The 18,557-nt window shown below is 42.7% G+C and overlaps 4 protein-coding genes across 4 annotated transcripts; 2 read left to right on the forward strand and 2 right to left on the reverse strand.

The window, feature by feature from the left end:
• Nucleotides 1–177: 177 nt before the first annotated feature.
• Nucleotides 178–2,881, reverse strand: BCIN_09g03720 (hypothetical protein). The gene is made up of 8 exons (XM_024695081.1): nucleotides 2,412–2,881; nucleotides 2,131–2,327; nucleotides 1,809–2,074; nucleotides 1,643–1,748; nucleotides 1,470–1,594; nucleotides 1,098–1,418; nucleotides 822–1,046; nucleotides 178–770 (listed from the first exon to the last, which is right to left on the reverse strand). The coding sequence occupies exons 1-8, from the start codon at nucleotides 2,611–2,613 to the stop codon at nucleotides 605–607; spliced, it is 1,608 nt and encodes a 535-aa protein (XP_024550874.1). The 5' UTR covers nucleotides 2,614–2,881; the 3' UTR covers nucleotides 178–604.
• A 4,993-nt stretch (nucleotides 2,882–7,874) lies between these two features.
• On the forward strand, nucleotides 7,875–9,581 carry BCIN_09g03730 (hypothetical protein). Its single transcript, XM_024695082.1, has 3 exons — nucleotides 7,875–8,474; nucleotides 8,533–8,612; nucleotides 8,687–9,581. The coding sequence occupies exons 1-3, from the start codon at nucleotides 8,379–8,381 to the stop codon at nucleotides 9,072–9,074; spliced, it is 564 nt and encodes a 187-aa protein (XP_024550875.1). The 5' UTR covers nucleotides 7,875–8,378; the 3' UTR covers nucleotides 9,075–9,581.
• A 2,546-nt stretch (nucleotides 9,582–12,127) lies between these two features.
• BCIN_09g03750 (hypothetical protein) lies at nucleotides 12,128–13,937 on the reverse strand. The gene has a single exon (XM_024695083.1). The coding sequence runs from the start codon at nucleotides 13,087–13,089 to the stop codon at nucleotides 12,568–12,570; it is 522 nt and encodes a 173-aa protein (XP_024550876.1). The 5' UTR covers nucleotides 13,090–13,937; the 3' UTR covers nucleotides 12,128–12,567.
• A 1,566-nt stretch (nucleotides 13,938–15,503) lies between these two features.
• Nucleotides 15,504–17,083, forward strand: Bcprd9. The gene has a single exon (XM_001551535.2). It carries the CDS (start codon nucleotides 15,632–15,634, stop codon nucleotides 16,877–16,879), a length of 1,248 nt encoding a protein of 415 aa, XP_001551585.2. The 5' UTR covers nucleotides 15,504–15,631; the 3' UTR covers nucleotides 16,880–17,083.
• The last annotated feature ends 1,474 nt before the right edge of the window (nucleotides 17,084–18,557 follow it).

The raw sequence follows: 18,557 nt of genomic DNA on the forward strand, positions 1-18,557 counted from the left end.
AGGCTCTCTTCTCGTCCAGTGTGATCCGAATAATGGGGAGAGAGGGGAACCGGGGGGGGGGAGGCCATGATGTCGACAGTCCTTACTTTTGCACTGCGATATTGGTACCGGCGAGACAAGTTGCATTGAGAGCCAGCATGACTTCTATTTGCTCCAACACATTTCTTTTCATCACTTTGCATTACTCATCTATCATTGAAGGCTTTGTTATTAAACTTTGAAGGGTTGTTCGTTTCATTGCAATACCGGGCCCTCATTGGTTGACCTTCACCCCACCACGTGCGACTCATGAAGGCCCACTTCGATCTAGAGAAGAGTGATGGTCACGTGATAGTTCACATTTCGTCAATGAACACGAGTGAGTTCCGATGCACACCCACGACACCAAATGATGGGCTGTGGCCAGCTGGTATGTGATACCATTACGACTAAATATCACTCACCGTCCACGACACAGCCCATCAAGCTAGGTAGTCATAAACCCTGCATCATTTGGACTATCTGTGCAGCGCCGCTGTTAATGGCAGATTGGGATACCTGGTCTTCTAATGGGTGAGGTGGCGCTACGATCTCTCCGGTAAAACCAACATCAAAACCGAGTTGCTCATTGAATGGCCCTTGAACTGTGATCGTTAGATCGTGGGCCAGGGACGCTATCTTCTCGAACATCCAGATCCAAAGCTTTACCCACATCCAATCCAACATCTTCGGATTGTCTCTCGTTATTTCCATTACTTGTCAATGACTCAGCCGTTTTATCCCTGGCTTCCCTAAATCTGCATCAGCATGATACAGTCAACTTTGAACCACAATCTACTTACCGGAGTCTCTCCCGTTTCCACAATATTCTGATCGTAAACGTCGTCAGGATAAGAATGAGCGAAAGTACACTGACGGTGATGAACCCCTTTCGATACTGCGGAGCATCAACTTGTTGCCAAACAATCAACGGCAACCAAGCCTGAAGAACATAAGCCATCTCATTCATGGTCGCAATAACTATTGCCCTTTCTTCATTGTCTTTATTGCAGATTTCATGCGCCCAGCTAGCTATTTGTCAGTATCTTAACATATACACGAGGCTCGTGGAAACTTACGCCATGCAAAGACCAGAAAGGCCATACCCGGAGCCCATGAGATAATAACAGGCCCATTTCCATCCAACGGGTATGTCCCATATTGCCAGAGAAACATAACAGATGATATTCATAGCTCCGCCAAAAACAATTGGTGGCCAGCGTTTTCCGTTCAAGATAGTATCTGAGGTCCAAGCATACGCAAGTGTGGTCACAATTTGTACTGCCGAAGTACCCGTCGGATATGTGTTGATTTGGCCCACTGTATACTTGGGATTCTTTGAGTCTTTGAGGAATTGGGCGAAAACTGGTGCCGCTCCAGCCGCCCCGTTGTTGAAAGCTCTGATTATATGTTAGCAGGATCTACCACGCTTTGAAGCAATTGAGTCGTACACATATAAGAGGGTAAGAGCATATATATGCCAAGACGAGAAAATCTTTGTTATCTTTGCTTTGGTATATGGCTTCCTTTGTTCTCTACCTTCCAATTCCATGCGTTTCTTACCATAGTCTAATTCCTATTGAAGAATTAGCAAGGAAAGCCGGCAACCTGGTTAATTACAAACCTCTTTAGAGAAATACCACGCCTTGGCAATTTCTGGGACATCTGGGAGGATGAAATATCCTGCTATGGCGATGGGAAGGGAAATAACACCATCAATTATAAACAGCCTATGCAGAGGTTAGTTACCGTCGTAGCAGGCTATCAATACTCCCTTTAGAGTTTCTTACCATTGCCAACCTTTTAGACCACCTCGGCCCCCGAGATGGTACACGGAAGCCATCAAGTATCCAGAAAACATCGACCCAAGTGCACCTGTAGCATGGAATATACAGGACCTTTTGGCTAACTCATCTTTTCTGTACCACGATCCGATGATGTACTGCATCCCCGGATAGAAACCACTTTCAGCAAGCCCAATCAAAAATCGTAACGCATATATTTGCGATACGTTGTTACACCGCGACATACACATTGTCAAGACTGTCCAGACTACCTGTAAGACTTTTAGCTACCATACTCAACAATCATCAATAGGGATTGGGGACATACTTCAATGGTGGGAATCCATATGGAAGGGCGTACTCGAGTGAGTATAATGTTACTCGGAATCTCGCCAATTACATATCCTGCAGTCCATGTTGCAACCATGTAATTGAGTTGGTTTCCATACAAGCCTAGATCCTCTTTCAACCCCGAGACAAATGCATTATTTATGTTTTGCTGATCCAAATTTTTAATGAAATATCCTACATTATTGATTAGTCAAAATCTGGAAGTCTCTTCATTATATGAAAGTGCCAAATGCCTAGGAGATGGGCAACAAAACTCACCCAGAGAAGCAAACGTCAACACTGCCAAATCAAGCTTGAACAGAAACCGTCTTTCTTGAGGCGATTTATCCAAAGTATCCCATATATAGCTAGTCCACGTTTTTTTCGTTTCCTCCTTGATGATCGAGCTCGACACTTCTTCTGAACTGGAATTATCGATCACGTGTCCATGCACAACCAAGCTATTTTTGTCGGAAGTCATCTTCAGTGTGGAAAGAATTGATAGAATGCCGATGAATATTCGTTCTACATAATAGATGTACTGTTAATATATGTAAATCATCTTCTTCAAGATATGCGGAACTACAACCTCGAAAGTCCGGGCTGCTAGTATTTCGATATGATCCTTGCCATTGACACCATCGATTGCCTAGCATTCATGACCCTACGTTGTTCGGCATTTCTACCATGTACAGTACTAAACGTTTTCCCGAAAGCTTTTCTATAGTCGTAAAGATTTAGATACGGTCAAAACTTCAATGTACCCCTCATGACGTGCTCCATGCATGGGCTGCGTGATGATAGATAAGATATTCGATGCACTTCATTGGTGAGGTTTTGATGTCAGCATATAAATTCACAACAGGTCATGAAGTACTTGGTATCTGATCTTTCGCGAGTTATAGTGACTGGTAAGGCGAAAAATGATGAAATTTACTTATCTTGTCGAAATGTTGGTACTTCCGACTTCCTAGTCGAATCAAGCATCATTTGCTAGAATTGGAATAATTTCGCAAAATGGCAATGGGAAAGGAATCTATACGTCAATAGGGGATCTTCTATCTGGGAACCTTCAGCTTAAGTATAATAATTTTAATGTTGCATATTGTAAATGAGGCATGCTGGTAATATCGATTGAGTTTCTTCCCACATTGCGTTCTCTAGTATTAAATAAGTCAAGTCTCATCAAATGTTCTGGTCATGATGAAAGTAAGTCTTCATCCTTTTTCCAGTTATAGAAAACTGGTTGTAGTAATGCAAGGACATAACATCCTGTGATGGATTTTGAACCCCATTTTCGCACCACAATTGCTCTGTACTCCTGCATCGACACCAAGGCTTTTCTGAGCTTAGGTTCTAAGGCATCTTGATAAAAATCCAAGTGAAAATTGACATTTTCAAACACCCGTAGTCCACTAAGATTTAGACGGTATCAAGTCATCGCATCTCTAGGTCAGCACATCATATCACGGAAAGTATAATACATGTTTGAGACGTTGTCGTTGTGTTTGTGTTGTACCGGTAGTCTTCTAGGATATATTGTGTGCCTTCAATTTGTATACTGATTGGGTTTATTTCCTTCCTGGTGAGGGTGTGTGCATGTCGAGTGGGGTTTTGATTTGACTTGGGGGGAATTTCGGGGAAAGGGCGGGGGAAAGAGAAGGGGCTGGAGGGTTGGTTATAGGGATTTTTTGGTGTTTTGATGGGGGAGAAGTGGTGGTGGTGGTAGTGGTGTTGGTGGGCTAGCTGGTATCGGGGTTGGATGGTATCGGGGTTGGACTTGGGGTTGTGAATTGGAGAGATGAATGTTTTGTTGTCCGTTGCGCTTTACTTTTTGAGGGATTATGTTAGGTGTTTTGGGTTTGTTTATTTCTGGAAAGACAGGTAGAATGTAAGCAGTTCTCGGCTTATCTCAGCCATTCTCCTATCCGTCGCTTCTGGCCCTAGATGGAGTTCCATTCAAATCTTTCCCTCGATTTTTTGATAACCGTGTATCTTGTCTCAAGACATCGATAACGCAAGTATAGGTAGAATCTGAACTATTGTCTTAGGCTGGCACCGTTACCTCAATATAGGGTGGCTTGTTGCGGCAGAGAGGCTTGTGTTCATTTGAAATAGCATATATGTGGCTTGATGCGGGGATCTCTAGTTAGAAACTCTGACAGAATGTTTTCTGCCAGTTTGGTGTGGAGGTTGGTGATTCTGTTGATGGGTGGCTCGGAATAGTATGCACATGGATGATTCTTGCTGCGATGCGATTCAGAACTAGATTTGATATCTTGAGCCTCTTTTTGCCTTGCCGCTTGTTTGAGGTTTGTTATACGATTTATGAAGATTCTATAGTGTTGATCACTTGTTCCCATTCGAATAATCCTGCACTTGCTTTGGCAGCGAGGATCTGAAAATACTTCGTTCTCCTTGAGTTGGAAATCGACTCCAGGAACCCTACAGTGCCCTGTACATAATCGTTCCAGTCTGGATTCCATACGGTTCAGATGGTACACCTGTCAGAACTGGTGAGTTAGAATTACAAAGGCAAATTCAGAGTAACCTCAGTAAAAACTTACTTCTCATTAATATTCCATAGTTCTTAACAACGTCGATTTCTTGTCTACAAATTCTTCCATCTTAATCTTAATCATCTGGAAATATCTTATTGATCTATACCAAAGAAACTCTTGATCAATGTCTACTTCAGCTGGTGTAGTAAGAGCGGTTGGCCATGGGCTAACACAAGAGCAGAAGAGAGCTCAGATCCGCCTACAGAAAAGGGGTCGGTCGATCAAATTGTCTCCTGCATGTTGTGGTGTTCACTGGACTGAACCCATTGAGAGACACACCACAACTGAAGGAGTTCTGATCATTATTCAGTTCAAGCTTCTTCAAGGCTTTTCACTACGCGAATTATCTTCACCGACAGGGAAGCCGTGGATTGCTACGCTTGAATATATTTCGACTATTCAAGGTTACACCATAAGATATTGGGGAATAGAATTAACACAAGATCAAGAGTTCACCTGCTTACTCGTCCAATCTGAAAATTCGAAGCAATGAAGTATATTTCAGAAAAGCCTTGGAATCTACATGATGCAGAAAGTTATTTCTGGCCCACCAATCAACAGGTGTTTACTCTACAGTCTACCTGTTCATCTAGAGCCACCGAATAAACTTGAGGTTTCGATGTTCAAGTTTGACAGCGAAACTTTTAATTCAGCTGGGAAGAGAATCCTTGAGGGCTGGATCGCGTGGAAAAACAGATGGAGAGTCTCGCGAGTTTCATCAATTCGAATCCATTCTAGTTGGTTGCCGGAGTTGTCATAATACCAATCAGCTTTAACCTGTTAGCACACGTATTGATTTATGACATACTAATACCATTGAGAAGTATGAGAGAACTCGTGCTTCCTTCAGAAATGACCTTCTATGACTAGTGATGCGGAATTATGACTTACTCCCATCCTCACCAGTTACACTCTCGTAGTTCTCATTGTTGTTATCAGTTCTTCTTGCCCAGTTGCTATTGCAAATGATATCTAGATTCTGAGTGGCTATACTTGAAAATTGATTGTCCATGAGTACAAGAGTCTCTGCAACAAAAATCAACGGGATGATGATTTAATGATATACATTACGGACTGAGTTGCACTTACTCAAATATCTATCTAAGATTATGATAGCGTTCTTTGCAACCCGCCCCCCCTTTTTTTTCTCTCTGAAAGAACAACGGATTGTAAAGAACTCCAAATGTGTCAAGTGTAGACCAGTCTCTTGGATTAAGATCTTCCTTGAGATTAAAGTCTATTCCACTTTTGAGCTCGTCAAAAAGCTCTGTGAGTCTTTACTCTGCTATCATGAGCTAGTAGCATACTTGTTAGAAGATCTCTTGCCTTCCATAGAAGCCGAGATACTTACAACTTGAGGAATCTCTGCAACTGCAACACTTATTGCCGTTTCTTTAGCAACACCACAGTCCCAGATTCTGAATCGTTGATAGAGACGCGGTTCGAGAAAATTGCCACCGGTGGCCACTGAAGGCGATTCAAGATAGAAGGGAGATACTTGAACTATCAAAAGTATCATTAAAAAATATTTGGCGAGCAAACTTGTAAGGAATGAGGTAATCATGTCGAATAGGGTGACGCCGTACTGAGCTTCTCTGGACTACTTTGAGGAAAGTTAAAGATTAATTTATAGACACGACTAAGAGAGTAATTGAAAATAGCAGCCCGATCAACCTTAATTCTTTTTTGCTTCAAACAAATATGCAAAGCAATACTAATAACTAGGTTAATACGAAAAGTAAAGCAAGTATTATGGTTATAGATAGTTAATAAAAATTACCCCCTTCCTCTTCACAAAAAAGGAACTCTTACTTGATACTTTTTCCTCTCCAAGGAATATTTTGGAGGCTACTTTTCACGCTTTCTCCGTCTATCTGCCTACAAAATGTGGATCACATTGTTATCGCCCTTGATTGTCACAGTTATTCTGACCAAGTAGGGTATTGCGATGTCCAGAAAAATTGACGAATGGCTCGTTGCACATCCTGTATCGACTAGGATCCCGTTCACTGTCATCGAACCGGCGAGTTTTCCCAAAAAAAACAAGAACTACCATTCGATACCCAACTCAGCATTGAGACGTTGCCTACAAAACTGCAGCGATGCCGGCAGTAACCCGGCCAATTCGACAGCGTATCATGGTACTCGCCGTCTTTCAGTGTGCAATGAGACGATGCTTCTTGATTTCACCATATACGTTTTTCTAGATGACCCAAATACACAAGTCACCGTTTATGCTTGCAGCGCGAATTCCGCATAGAACGCAAGCAACTCACTACCGAGACGCGATGAATCTTGTCTAATTAGAAATGACTACAGATTTGCCGAACTAGCTTTGGAGCGGGGGTGTTTGGGATTGCATGGAAATGATAACACTCCCGATGCTATATCTACTCTAGAGCAATTGCATAGTTAACTTATTTCAAAACAAGGCAATTTTGGTGAAGTATCTGCGTTTGCGTACTCGGGAAGTGTTGCAATACAAGCTCCATTGTGGAATATTTCATTATGGAAGTCTTACTATTGCTTCTTCTATCATCGAATACGGATTGGGGTATCACGGCTCCTTGCAATCAACCACTACAACAACGGTAACAGCGTCGCCCACAGCGAGCATATCTACCTTTATCTCCGTTGTAGTGGTGACACCAACACCAACACCAGTGGCTCCTCGAACAGTCTGTTTCCTGCACGACGACATTCTTTGGTTTGAAATCCAAATGATCACTAACAGCCTCGAAAAAGATTGGGCGCAGCCCTGAAAAAGCAAGAAAGTGGATGCTGTGCCCTGCTCGGTTGGAAAGCATCTGATGTTAATATCCCCGAGTCACATGGAGATTGGATGGGGACAAAGGAGTATAGATTTACGTTGCCAACGATAATTAAGGCTGGGTGCGTGGAAAGAGCTATTTCTAGTGCTGGGGGGCCCAGTGGATTATCTTGTCATAAAGTCTAGTGATACCTAGTTCTTAAGGAGGCGGTATTCATATTGTAGTGAGGAAACGGGCAGAATGTATTCTATGTAGAGTCCGGCTAAGCCATGGTAATCTTCAACAAGGGCAGTGACTTCACAGGCTTATTTTCACTCGAAAATAGAGACATACTTGTCGTGGTGTATCTGCATGTGAATTTGTGTATAATAATTATGCAAAGACCTTCTCGTTGCATAAATTTATAAATTGATTGTTGTGCGGCATGACCACATCACATCGTCGACTCCATAGCCAGCTTCAATAGGAGGCACCTTTTCTTCAAGGTCCTGCAATGTATACCGAAGCCACTGGGTAATTCGGTTCACGCCGCGATATTCTCAAAACAAATAGGTCGCCATGATCATTGCGATAATGGTAGATCTGATGTCTGAGTTCTGAGGTCTCGACGACCCCTCCTTCCCCTCCGCCTTCTATCATTCAAAATTAGACAATGCTCCTTCTAGTTGCTACAACATGGCGAGACAATCATGAGATCGAGATCAAAGACTCAACACATTGAACTCAACACATTGAAATCCGTTGACATTGGGAAATGATTGTGGTGGTCGAAAGAAAATACCCCCACCAAGCAAGTACAACGCGACACAATACGCCACAAGGATACTAGAGCTGAACGTTACAACAATTTCCCAAGAGAAGATTTCCAACTTCCTCTCACATCTCGATAACATACCAGCGAGACGAAACCAAAGATGCCTTCTGCCGTCGTAAGTACCACGGTTCAATCCTGTGTCTTATCGGGGATCAGCAATATTATCGCACAATTTATCTCTGCAAATCAAAGCAATGTATGACCCCTCCACATTTTTATATCACATCTTAGACCACAGCTAAACAGCTATACAGACTGAATTCACAATAAACTGGACACCGGTAATTCACTTCGTCTTATACGGCGCGCTGAGCGCTCCGCCAAACTTCTACTTGTGAGTTCCATCTATCGCGAGCGATTCATTTTTGTCCAGAAATGCACTACGATTACTGACAACACGCCTAACAGACAATCCCTCCTCGAATCGCTTCTGCCCTCCAAGAAACAAGCTTCTCCACGAAATGTCTCTGAGAAGAAAGCTGCACAGCCCCAACCAACGCTCTCCGTCACTAATACCATTCTGAAAGTGGTTATCGATCAAACCCTCCTCGCAGTCTTGAACGTGATGCTGTTCCTGATCACCTTCTCGTTATTCCGCGGGGCCACCCTGCAACAAGCTGTACAGTCTGCAGAATCCGAATACTGGGATATGATGAAAGCAGGATGGAAGCTGTGGCCATTTGTCAGTCTGAGCAATTTTGCCGTTATCAAGAGTGTCCAGGGACGGGCTTTGCTGGGGAGTTTGGCGGGGATTGGGTGGAATGTTTACTTGGGATTGGTGCAGGGTGAGAAGTGAAGGGTGGGACATTCAGGTGATGGGGTTTGTGGGTATGAAGCCAATGGGGCTTCGGAGATGTACGATCACTAAGTAAGGGTATGGTGGAAAGCATTTCTTTTTAATGAGATCTGGATTGACAGCCGAATGAAGATACCAAGTACAACAGAGAAGGTGCTTTTGGGTCAAGCACAGAACCCATGACATCTTGAGATGACATGCATGCTTCTTTGTTATCTCACATGGTACGTTGGAGCTTCTATAGACCAACACCCAAGAACGAAACTGCTTCAAGTATAGACAGAGCGGAGAATATACAAATCCAAATCAGATATAGCATTATGATGATGTACAAAAGATGCAAGTATGCATTCACGCTACACACATGTATCCAGCCGTATCAAAGTTCTTGCGCAATCAGCATGCCTTTCATATCAATATTGTCTAATGTCATGAAATCATGAACCCCCTACCTGTTCGAGTAGGCTATGCCCTCGGGTTTGAGAGCGAGAATACACACATGTTTTAACTTAAACCTATGAAATGGAAGAAGGAATTATTGGAGGTCAATCAGCATGAGGATATTGAGATGCATCCCGATACCATTGTTCGAAAATTCGACGAACACTTTCACATCAATCGAGTATTGGTCCTGCTGATTTGCCTTGGTTTATTCCTAGGCGAAAATAGAACTCTCAGATGTGGCCTGATGGAGAATAGGGTAGTCCATTCTTTACTCCCGATTACTTTCGACATTCCTTTGAGCGGGGTTCTCTTCTTAAGTCACTGTGCACTTTCTCGAACGCATATAAGAGTCGAGACCAAAAAAAAAGCTTTGAAAACCAGCTCACTTGTCTCTTGCTTGGCTTTGAATGTCAAAGTATTTGTAGCTCAAGTTGTTTGGCAATCTCCAAAATTCGCAGACGAAACCTTTTAAAAGTAGATTGTCATTTCCGGTTTTTCATAGTCATTAATAAGATACTGCTGCAACTATTCCCATTGTATCGCCTCTAGTATTGTAGCCAGATCCACTTATCCATAGAATTTTCAACGTGTCCTCATATTCCGATAACCGTAGCCTCTGCAATTAAATAACTTTCACATTTCAAACTGCAGAATCCATTTCTCTCTTCCATTGAAGTCTAGTACGTGTAGCAAATCTGGTGACCTGCCATAGATTAGCACATCATGGTTTCTATATCAAGTATCTCAACGCTTACGCATGTCTTAATTTCCGTATCAGCTGTCACCTTGTCAGTCCAGAATTTCAGTATTAGTAACTCATCAATAGCAGCATCACAACTAGCTTTTGGGTCTTCGAATAGGGTGAATACAGTCTTCAGGATATCATGAATATGAAAGCTTGATTCTCATCCATCATCGAAAATTTCGTGACATATTTTACCATACTGTTTTATCGTTAGTTGTAAAACAATAAATATTAATGTGTGAAATTGGGAGATTATCTTGGACACGTTTGAATGAAGTACTGGTGTAATGAAGCGGACAGCCGGTGTCTTTTGAGGATATGTGTCCGTCATGTGAACAAACAAGGCAAACGTGCCTTCAGAATAGGCCGTGGATGTTGGTCCTGACACTACAATCTTCCAAAAGGCCATATCCACTTCACTGACATAAATGTCCATCGATGCATTAGGATTTGCGACCATGAGTCTCATCTCGTCAAGAAACAATCGTCCTGTTGGTCTATTGGCAGGTTCGGCAGAAGCCGACATGCGGGAAATTTCAAGAAGCGAAGACGAATTTCCAGCCAATTAGAGATTTGCTGCGTCAAGCGAGACAAAACTACCATCTTGCAATTGATGAGGACGACAAGGCGAAAAGTCGTGAATTGTCGTCATATCAGCCTGTTTTGGCAGCGGTGATTCATAGTCATCGAGTGGGATTTTGACAATATCTGGTCTAGCAAGTATATCAAGAAATGGCTCGAGGAGGAATGTCTGGAACAAAAGCATTTGTGATGTTGGTTTGAAGACATAGCCACCTGTGTATTTTAATATCTTGAAAAGGTCCCCATAAGAGGAGCCACCTATGACGATGGAATCAAGGACAATGTCATCATAGTATAACATCTTACAAGTGTCTTCTGCAGTAAACACGGAACTATTGTCCTCGCCATCAGTTAATGCGATAATGCGAAGCTTCATCTTAGATTCAGGATGCCGTTTTTGGTGAGATATGAGCATAGAATAAGCGACACATAAAGGATCGAATAGCGATGTCCTATGGTCAGTTGCCTGACTGTTCTCTAATTTGTTCCTGAATTCTTTGCCGATGGGAGAGATATGAGCTTCCTGCTCTGCCTTTGAACCTAATGTAACTAGACCTACATGGACGTTCAAATGATAAGCAGACAATCGTGAGACCACATTTCGAAACACTTGCTTGGCTTCGTCAAATCTGTTGAGCGTACTGACCTGACCATTTCCAATCCAATTATTTCCAAGTAAAGCTCGCATACTAATGCTCTTATCCAAACAAATAACAATCGCTTCATCGGGTCCATTGTTCGGATTCATGGCCAATGAGTTCGATTTAGTTCGCTCCCAATCGTCAATCTCCTACGTAACTTCAATTTTTCTTTGCGAAACCACTGGTTGGAGAGCTTGGAGAAGACTCTGTCCAGATCTTGATTGTAGAGCCTCGAAGCCTGTAATCACATTTTTGAGTTTCGATTGCGAGGTTTCGTCACTATTTTGAGTGTAGTGCGATACACATCCTGCTTTAGACAATGAGATACCGGAATTCTCTCTTCCGTCTGACTGGAGGGGCGATAGCATCCGAAAGTGTTGAGAAGTGTTGCAAGCATTGATAAGGTTTCGGAAGTCATCCGTCGCAGGAATTGACACGCGTTTCCCTTTGACAAGTTTGAACTAAAAACAATCTGAATCAGCAATTGCTCTCTCAATTCGATGGGAAAAGACAATAGTGATAAATCTAAACAGTTTGGAATGTTGAATGATTTCAAAGGTTGATATAATTAGAGGGATTCAGAATTGTCAGAACTCCAATTTTATTTGAATGTTTCCGTTCACCCCACAGGTATAAGTAACTGGACCCGTTACCATTTGAAATGATCTGAAACATCGGAATCCTTAATTGAAGGGGTACAACTCATATCTTCTTCAAGTATATCGCTAAACATCCAAGCAAAGATTTGCCTGGAGCCCTTAAGGACCGACTCAATCTTATGACCGACGAATGCACTAGAAACCATCCTAAGCGCAATTTCACGGAAACAGTTCGCTAATATGGTTGTTCTTTCTTCGTGAACTGCCGACGTCTTCAGGGTACTCTCAAGGCAATTCCTGGCCTCGCCAATATTTGTGACCAGCATTATGCGCTCTAGCAGATGGGGAATCAAATATGGGCGGATAGTTGCTACTGATATCAGTACCTTGAGGCATGTTTCAAATGTTGCCATGCTCTGAAGTGAGCATCGGAATCCATAGCTAGAATTCGGATTTAGATGGCCTATAACGTGTTAAATTGATCATTTTGATAAGATGGGTCTTTGAAATAGGAAAGATAGCTTCTTTTTACTGCATGATGGATCGGATAGCTTGTCTTTGTTGATCAAGACTAGGAAAATATTCAACGGATTCTCAAGACTACCAGTTAAACCAAGCATTTCAAGTGTATCGGTCCCCAACGCCCATATTGAAGTATCGCTACTCGCCCTATTGAACCATAAACCGATACTAAAGCCTGGTACTGGAGTCACCTCATTTCCTGCAGCTCCGAAGATGCTGTTCTTTGCAGCAGCTATGATCTCATTCACTTTTATACAGCGACTCAGTGGCTCTCTATCTGTCTCAATATCGGACATTGAGAGATGATCAAGCGCTCTTCCTGGCGTGATCCATCGTACGTAGACAAAATCGGCGCCACGATTAGAAATTCTGGGAGCTGCTGTGACCCAAATCAATTTGGGTTTTGCATCTCTAAATATATCTTCAATGGTGTCTTCTGAGAACGTGATGGGACCATCTTCACCTTCAAGACGGAGTACCATTCCATCTTCAGGGAGCTTGACTGCGACTCTTTCGGCGCGATTAAGAATAAAGCTCTGTAAATTATTGATAGTGGTAGCTGAGGTGACGGGTATGATGAATTTGGTTGAAGATTGACAACAACCCGTGTTCTTTGAGGGCCTACAATGCGAAGGCGGCTGCTGCGAGCTTCACCTTCAAGGGCCAGAGTATCGCTACTGTCGTTGGAGAATCGACGTTTCGGCATGATTATACTTGTCGATTGCGATTTTAAGTTCGTTTGGTTTAACGGCTCAGATAAGAAGTTCGTGTTTTAGATTGAATAGTGTAGGTCTGCGAATCAGAGACTGTACTTTTGCATGCGTTTTAAGGAGTGGATATCGTAAAGATTAAGACATTGAGCATTAAATGGAGAAGGCACTCGGATCATGGAGAAAGAAGGAAGGAAGGAAAGCGACTCTGCTCCTCAAACTCTCTTGACTGCCGACTAGTGAGTTCCATCTCCTCCTTCCTCATTCTTCCCTTCGCTTCAAGAAGTCTCCATCTTTTTAAATAGCCTCAAACAATATTTTGCTTCAAAGCTTTTAATCGACCATCACGGTTCATTGAGATCGATCACAGTTCTTTCGTTATATCGAAGCAACGGACCATAGTTGATAGGTAGACACACATTTCGATATACTCGAAGGAGAAAAAACCAAAAATTTGTCTTTGTGAAAGGATGAAGTAGCAGCCAGATGTTATTGGCGTGATAGTTCGGGAGATGGAGCTTTCTAGCAATTAATTATGATGGTGTGGATATATCGGCGCTCAACCGCTGTTCTGGCCACTTCGCTAGCTATTCTAGGCAGTATTCAATAACTACACACCCAATTTCTCGCTATGACTTCAATAAAGGCACTCTTTTGGCGTACGAGCACAATCGATACAGGCCGCTAGGAAAGGATTGTTGGCTCGCTCTCAATGCCGACACATTTCATCTTTCTCTGGGTTTCCAACGCAAGGCAATCATCAAACTTTTACTTGATTCGGGAATGTACTTTTGTTTTTGAAATATGTCTTGGGATTCCTATTATCGTCTGGCAACTGAAGACTCGTTCTTTTTCTGCGAGAATGACCGATTGGACACGCTCTATTTTGGCTAGCTATGAAGTTCCCAATCTTCCAACTTTTATCTTCCGCTGGGAAGTGATCACTCATGGTAGCTAATTTTAAATTGGCTGTCGCAATCAGCTTACCTCCTAACATGTACCTCTTCGGATCAATAATTCAGATTTCTGTCTCGCCTATTATTATATTGATGTTGACGCCAGGCACAGACGATCGCCCCCTTGTAATCTGCTAGCTGTGGATCGCTGCCGTTGACCAGAACAAGCTTAACTACAAACTCAAATGATAGGCAGTCGAGAACAATCGTGACAATTCTCGATCAGTTTTCTATCTCAACCTTCAATTTGATTGTAGGACCCAAAATTTGGAGCACCCCAATTGGAGGGCTGTTATTGCTATCCTACTCAGACTTAGTGGTCTGAGTCGAGAGCACCAGTGGGCTCACATGCAGTCTCATGGGCCTAGAGACAAGATACGGAATTGCGTCACTAAATAATCAGCCGTTTGCTAGTGCTATCTCTAATATTTTTGCTCTGCATCATCGGACAGTATAACGCGGGGTTGAAGGACTGGTAGGAGGCTAGGTCCCCCTCTATGAGTACAGTATTTTTCGGCCGACTGCAAGATAGACTATTATGAAGCTGAAGGAGAAGAGAATGTGATACCGCACTAGTGTCGAGTCTGGTTACTGCTCACTGTGGCATCCGGAGCATGGAATGAGCAGGTTGAAATTAGAGCTAGATCTATTGTTCTGTCCAAAAAGAGGGACATGGTATACTCAATTACATTTCATACGGCTGCGGTATAGTTTGCCTTCCCCATGATTCTCATTACAATTGGTTGGATGATGTTATATCCAAATTTCCGATAATTGCATGGTTCAAGCCACCGCTGTTGATCATTCAATAGTCAGTTAGTATGTAAAAATTCTGCTGACAAAGAATTCTCCTTCGCGGAAGATCTCCAGTCCCCCTATTTTTAGAGGTTCTGGACAATCTTTTCGAAGGATCTCACTTTTTCAATCCTAATTGAAGCTTGGTTTCAGAGATCTGCAGCGGGACAATTTCTCAATTAGCTTTACAATGCATGATGGCAAAGAGTGCGAAGAAAAGAAAATGTTTCCCCCAAACATGTATGGAAATATGAGAGCACTTGTATATACACGTTTCACCAGTTAACTGAACGATCTCTGGCTCACCGCTTTTAAAGTGCTAAGTTTTTCTATAATCTAGGTTTATCTTGATAGCGCTGATTAGACTCTGGATGCCCCCGAGAGAAGAGTTCCGCTAGAATAATTTTTGTATAAGTCCAGGCTTTAATTTGCCAGGGCGTTCAGTTGGTGGGTGAATTACTCTGCAGCTCAATACTTCCTTGTCATCCTTCCTGCATCATCATTCCAGCTATTAATCACGACACCAAGCAACCTTTGTATTCATAATCTACACATCTTTTGCGATGCAGTATTCTTTTATTGCAGGGACCCTTATGGTTGGAGCCGTTACAGCTTTCCCATTTGTTGCTACAATGCCGGGTGTCGACTCTAGTCTATTAAACAGAAATAAACAGCAGCAACCAGACTCTACATCTTGCCCATTCAATGCAAATCATGTCAATGCTCCGGGTATCTCAGATGCTTACCCATACAACGGTGCCAGGAATGGCCTTCCAGGTAGAGGAAAGGGAGGCTATCAGGTTCCCGCTCGTGGAGATACTGATCATCAATTCATCGCTCCAAAACCGACCGATATACGTGGGCCTTGTCCAGGATTGAACGCGGCCGCCAATCACAACTTCCTTGCTCGAGATGGCATTACTACATATAATGAGCTTGTCGATGCCCAACAAAACTTGTACAACGTTGGTTATGAGTTAGCCAATCTTCTTGCTGTTCTCGGCCTTACATTAACCGATGGCGATATCGTAACCGAGAAACTGTCCATCGGGTGTGATGCCACCTCACGAACATATTTTTCACCAGCTACGAGTGGTTCAGAGCCGGGCTTGAATGCACACAACAAGTTCGAGGCTGATACATCCCTCACACGCAGTGATCACTTCCTTGCTAATGGCGATAATTACTCATTTAATGGAACACTTTTTGGAATGATGACGGAAACTACTAGTGGCAACTACAATCGTGATGGACTTGCTACATACCGAGCCCAGCGTTACCAACAATCTCTCAAGGACAACCCAAACTTCTATTTCGGCCCCTCTTCTCTGCTCCTCTTTGGTGCTGCCTCTTTCTTGTACGAGTTGATGCCATCTGGAACAAAAAATTACGCACCAGATTATGATACTATTTCTTCATTTTTCGGTGTCGAGAAAAATTCAGATGGTTCATATTCTTTCACGGGCGAGGAAAGAATCCCAGACAACTGGACAAACCGTGCCACTCCATATTCCAACACCGACGCCGCAGATGAAATTATCGCTCTCTATTCGCAAAACCCAGTTTTGTTTGGTGGTGCTACTGGAAATGGTGGTTTTGATCTTATCAATTTTGGTTGCATCAAAAATGGAACATTGATTGCTACGCCTGGTTCTCTCGAGGCTTCTTGCTTGCTCTATCAGCTTGCTACACAAGATATTCCTTCTTCGTTAAATGGTGTTTTTACTCCATCAATTAGCACACTTGAATTCGTTGCGAAAAAGCTGAATCCTTCGTTTGGAAATTTAGGTTGTCCAATTGCTCTTACGTAAAGGTTTAGGGAACAAGATACGGGCTTTCTTTTTGTATATGTATAATTTTTCTGAAGATTCGGAGATGGATTTTTTGTTGCTCATGAGTGTTGTTATTTCGAAAGAGAACAAAACGCCCATTCTACTTCTATTAATCTTACATATCTACACACCCAAATATTCTCTGCTTGCACGGAAACATAAAATGTAAGAATATCATAAACATTTACACTTTTAACAAGGTTACTTGTAACAACATACATCTTTACATCAGACTTGTGTCCGAATTATGATACCCACAATCCACAACATCGAGACTTATGATGCCATATGGCACTTCTAATAAAGTATGAGTCTCAAAACTAAAATCATACCTCAAGCTCAAAGATTGTACTCACAATGAACAGAACTGATATGATAAGAACCATATCTGCCCATTAAACCAGATGATTCCATGAATACCCAAATCTCCTTACCTTTCCACTGATTTTCTACATGCCACAACCGAATCTCAAGATAAAACACCCTCCACGCTCCCCAACCTCACAATCCACAGCGCCTTAATCTCACACTGCGGAAATGAAATACAACTACCACATACCCTCTCCTCTCAGTACCTCCATCCACCCCGAATCCACGCCTGCATCACACTCAAGACCAAAAGCTCCCACGCCTTCGTATCCTATCCCGCCATCCTCTCCACGCCTAGAGAAAAATCTTCATCTCCTCCCATCTCTCTTTAGTCCCCTACTAATCAGTAATCAGAATACTAACCCTAACCCCCTTTCAACATCCCACCAATTAACAGCCGCAGCCCTCTTTACCCAAAACCAATTCTCGCTTACGCTCCATACATTCCGTTTCAATACTCAACACACTTCTTCACTTCTCTGTATCTACGACGCGTAGCCCAAAGCACGTGCTGCAGATCGAAGATTCCAGACGATAGAGAGAAGAAATTCTCATACACTCAAGAATATGATGAAGCCTGGGGAAGCATGTATTTGGGATAATTTCAGAATTTTGCATGGGAGAGAATGCGGGGTTTTGGATCCGGGGATTTTTGAAGAGGATTGTGTGGGGGAATAGGAGGTGCTGGATGTGTGGAGAAGCGCGATGATTAAACGAATAGTGGAGATGGGGAAGGAGGAGAGACGGTTTGTGCATGTGCTGGAAACGGTTTTGAGAGAGATGATTGGAGGTTCAGGGTAGAGGAATTAAAGAGGATGAATGATTAGCTGTAAATTTGACACCGTGTTAGAAAACTCTTAGTGATACCAGAACCCTTAGTCCTTAATTTAAAGCACGATTAGCCTAATATCCTGAGCCTCCCTCTGAAGAACAGTCCTACAATTTGAATCTCGTTTCTTCGAACATCGGATGCTCACAGACTGCTCGAGCCCCTGGGCACCCAAAACACAACAACTTAGCAAACAAACACTCGCCGCAATGACAGTGCATATGATGAAATGCTGTGTTAATCTTCAGCGCATATCAACTCAAAAAGACTAGACCCAATGAACAAAATTACATGCTGCATAACCGCGCGATACTTTATTTGCCTACTTTAGCGAGGTTCCCCTGCAGAAACATCCCGTGCCTTGAAGTTTATGGGCGGCTAAACATCATTGGTTATCATGCATCCGACCAAGCCCCTAAAATACCGAGGGTTCGGTACGACAGGATAGACTGGTCAATT

Source organism: Botrytis cinerea, chromosome 9 (assembly GCF_000143535.2).
Source record: "Botrytis cinerea B05.10 chromosome 9, complete sequence".
Classification (NCBI taxonomy): domain Eukaryota; kingdom Fungi; phylum Ascomycota; class Leotiomycetes; order Helotiales; family Sclerotiniaceae; genus Botrytis; species Botrytis cinerea.

Excerpts from the sequence above, each read along its gene's own strand:
- BCIN_09g03730 (XM_024695082.1), top strand. The coding sequence starts at position 8,379 with ATGCCTTCTGCCGTCGTAAGTACCACGGTTCAATCCTGTGTCTTATCG. Across the intron at positions 8,475-8,532 it reads TCTCTGCAAATCAAAGCAAT|ACTGAATTCACAATAAACTG; the intron begins GTATGACCCCTC and ends ACAGCTATACAG. Across the intron at positions 8,613-8,686 it reads GCTCCGCCAAACTTCTACTT|ACAATCCCTCCTCGAATCGC; the intron begins GTGAGTTCCATC and ends CACGCCTAACAG.
- BCIN_09g03750 (XM_024695083.1), bottom strand. The coding sequence starts at position 13,089 with ATGGTACTCCGTCTTGAAGGTGAAGATGGTCCCATCACGTTCTCAGAA.
- Bcprd9 (XM_001551535.2), top strand. The coding sequence starts at position 15,632 with ATGCAGTATTCTTTTATTGCAGGGACCCTTATGGTTGGAGCCGTTACA.
- BCIN_09g03720 (XM_024695081.1), bottom strand. The coding sequence starts at position 2,613 with ATGACTTCCGACAAAAATAGCTTGGTTGTGCATGGACACGTGATCGAT. Across the intron at positions 1,749-1,808 it reads GGTCTAAAAGGTTGGCAATG|GCTGTTTATAATTGATGGTG; the intron begins GTAAGAAACTCT and ends ACCTCTGCATAG. Across the intron at positions 1,419-1,469 it reads GCTCTTACCCTCTTATATGT|AGCTTTCAACAACGGGGCGG; the intron begins GTACGACTCAAT and ends ACATATAATCAG.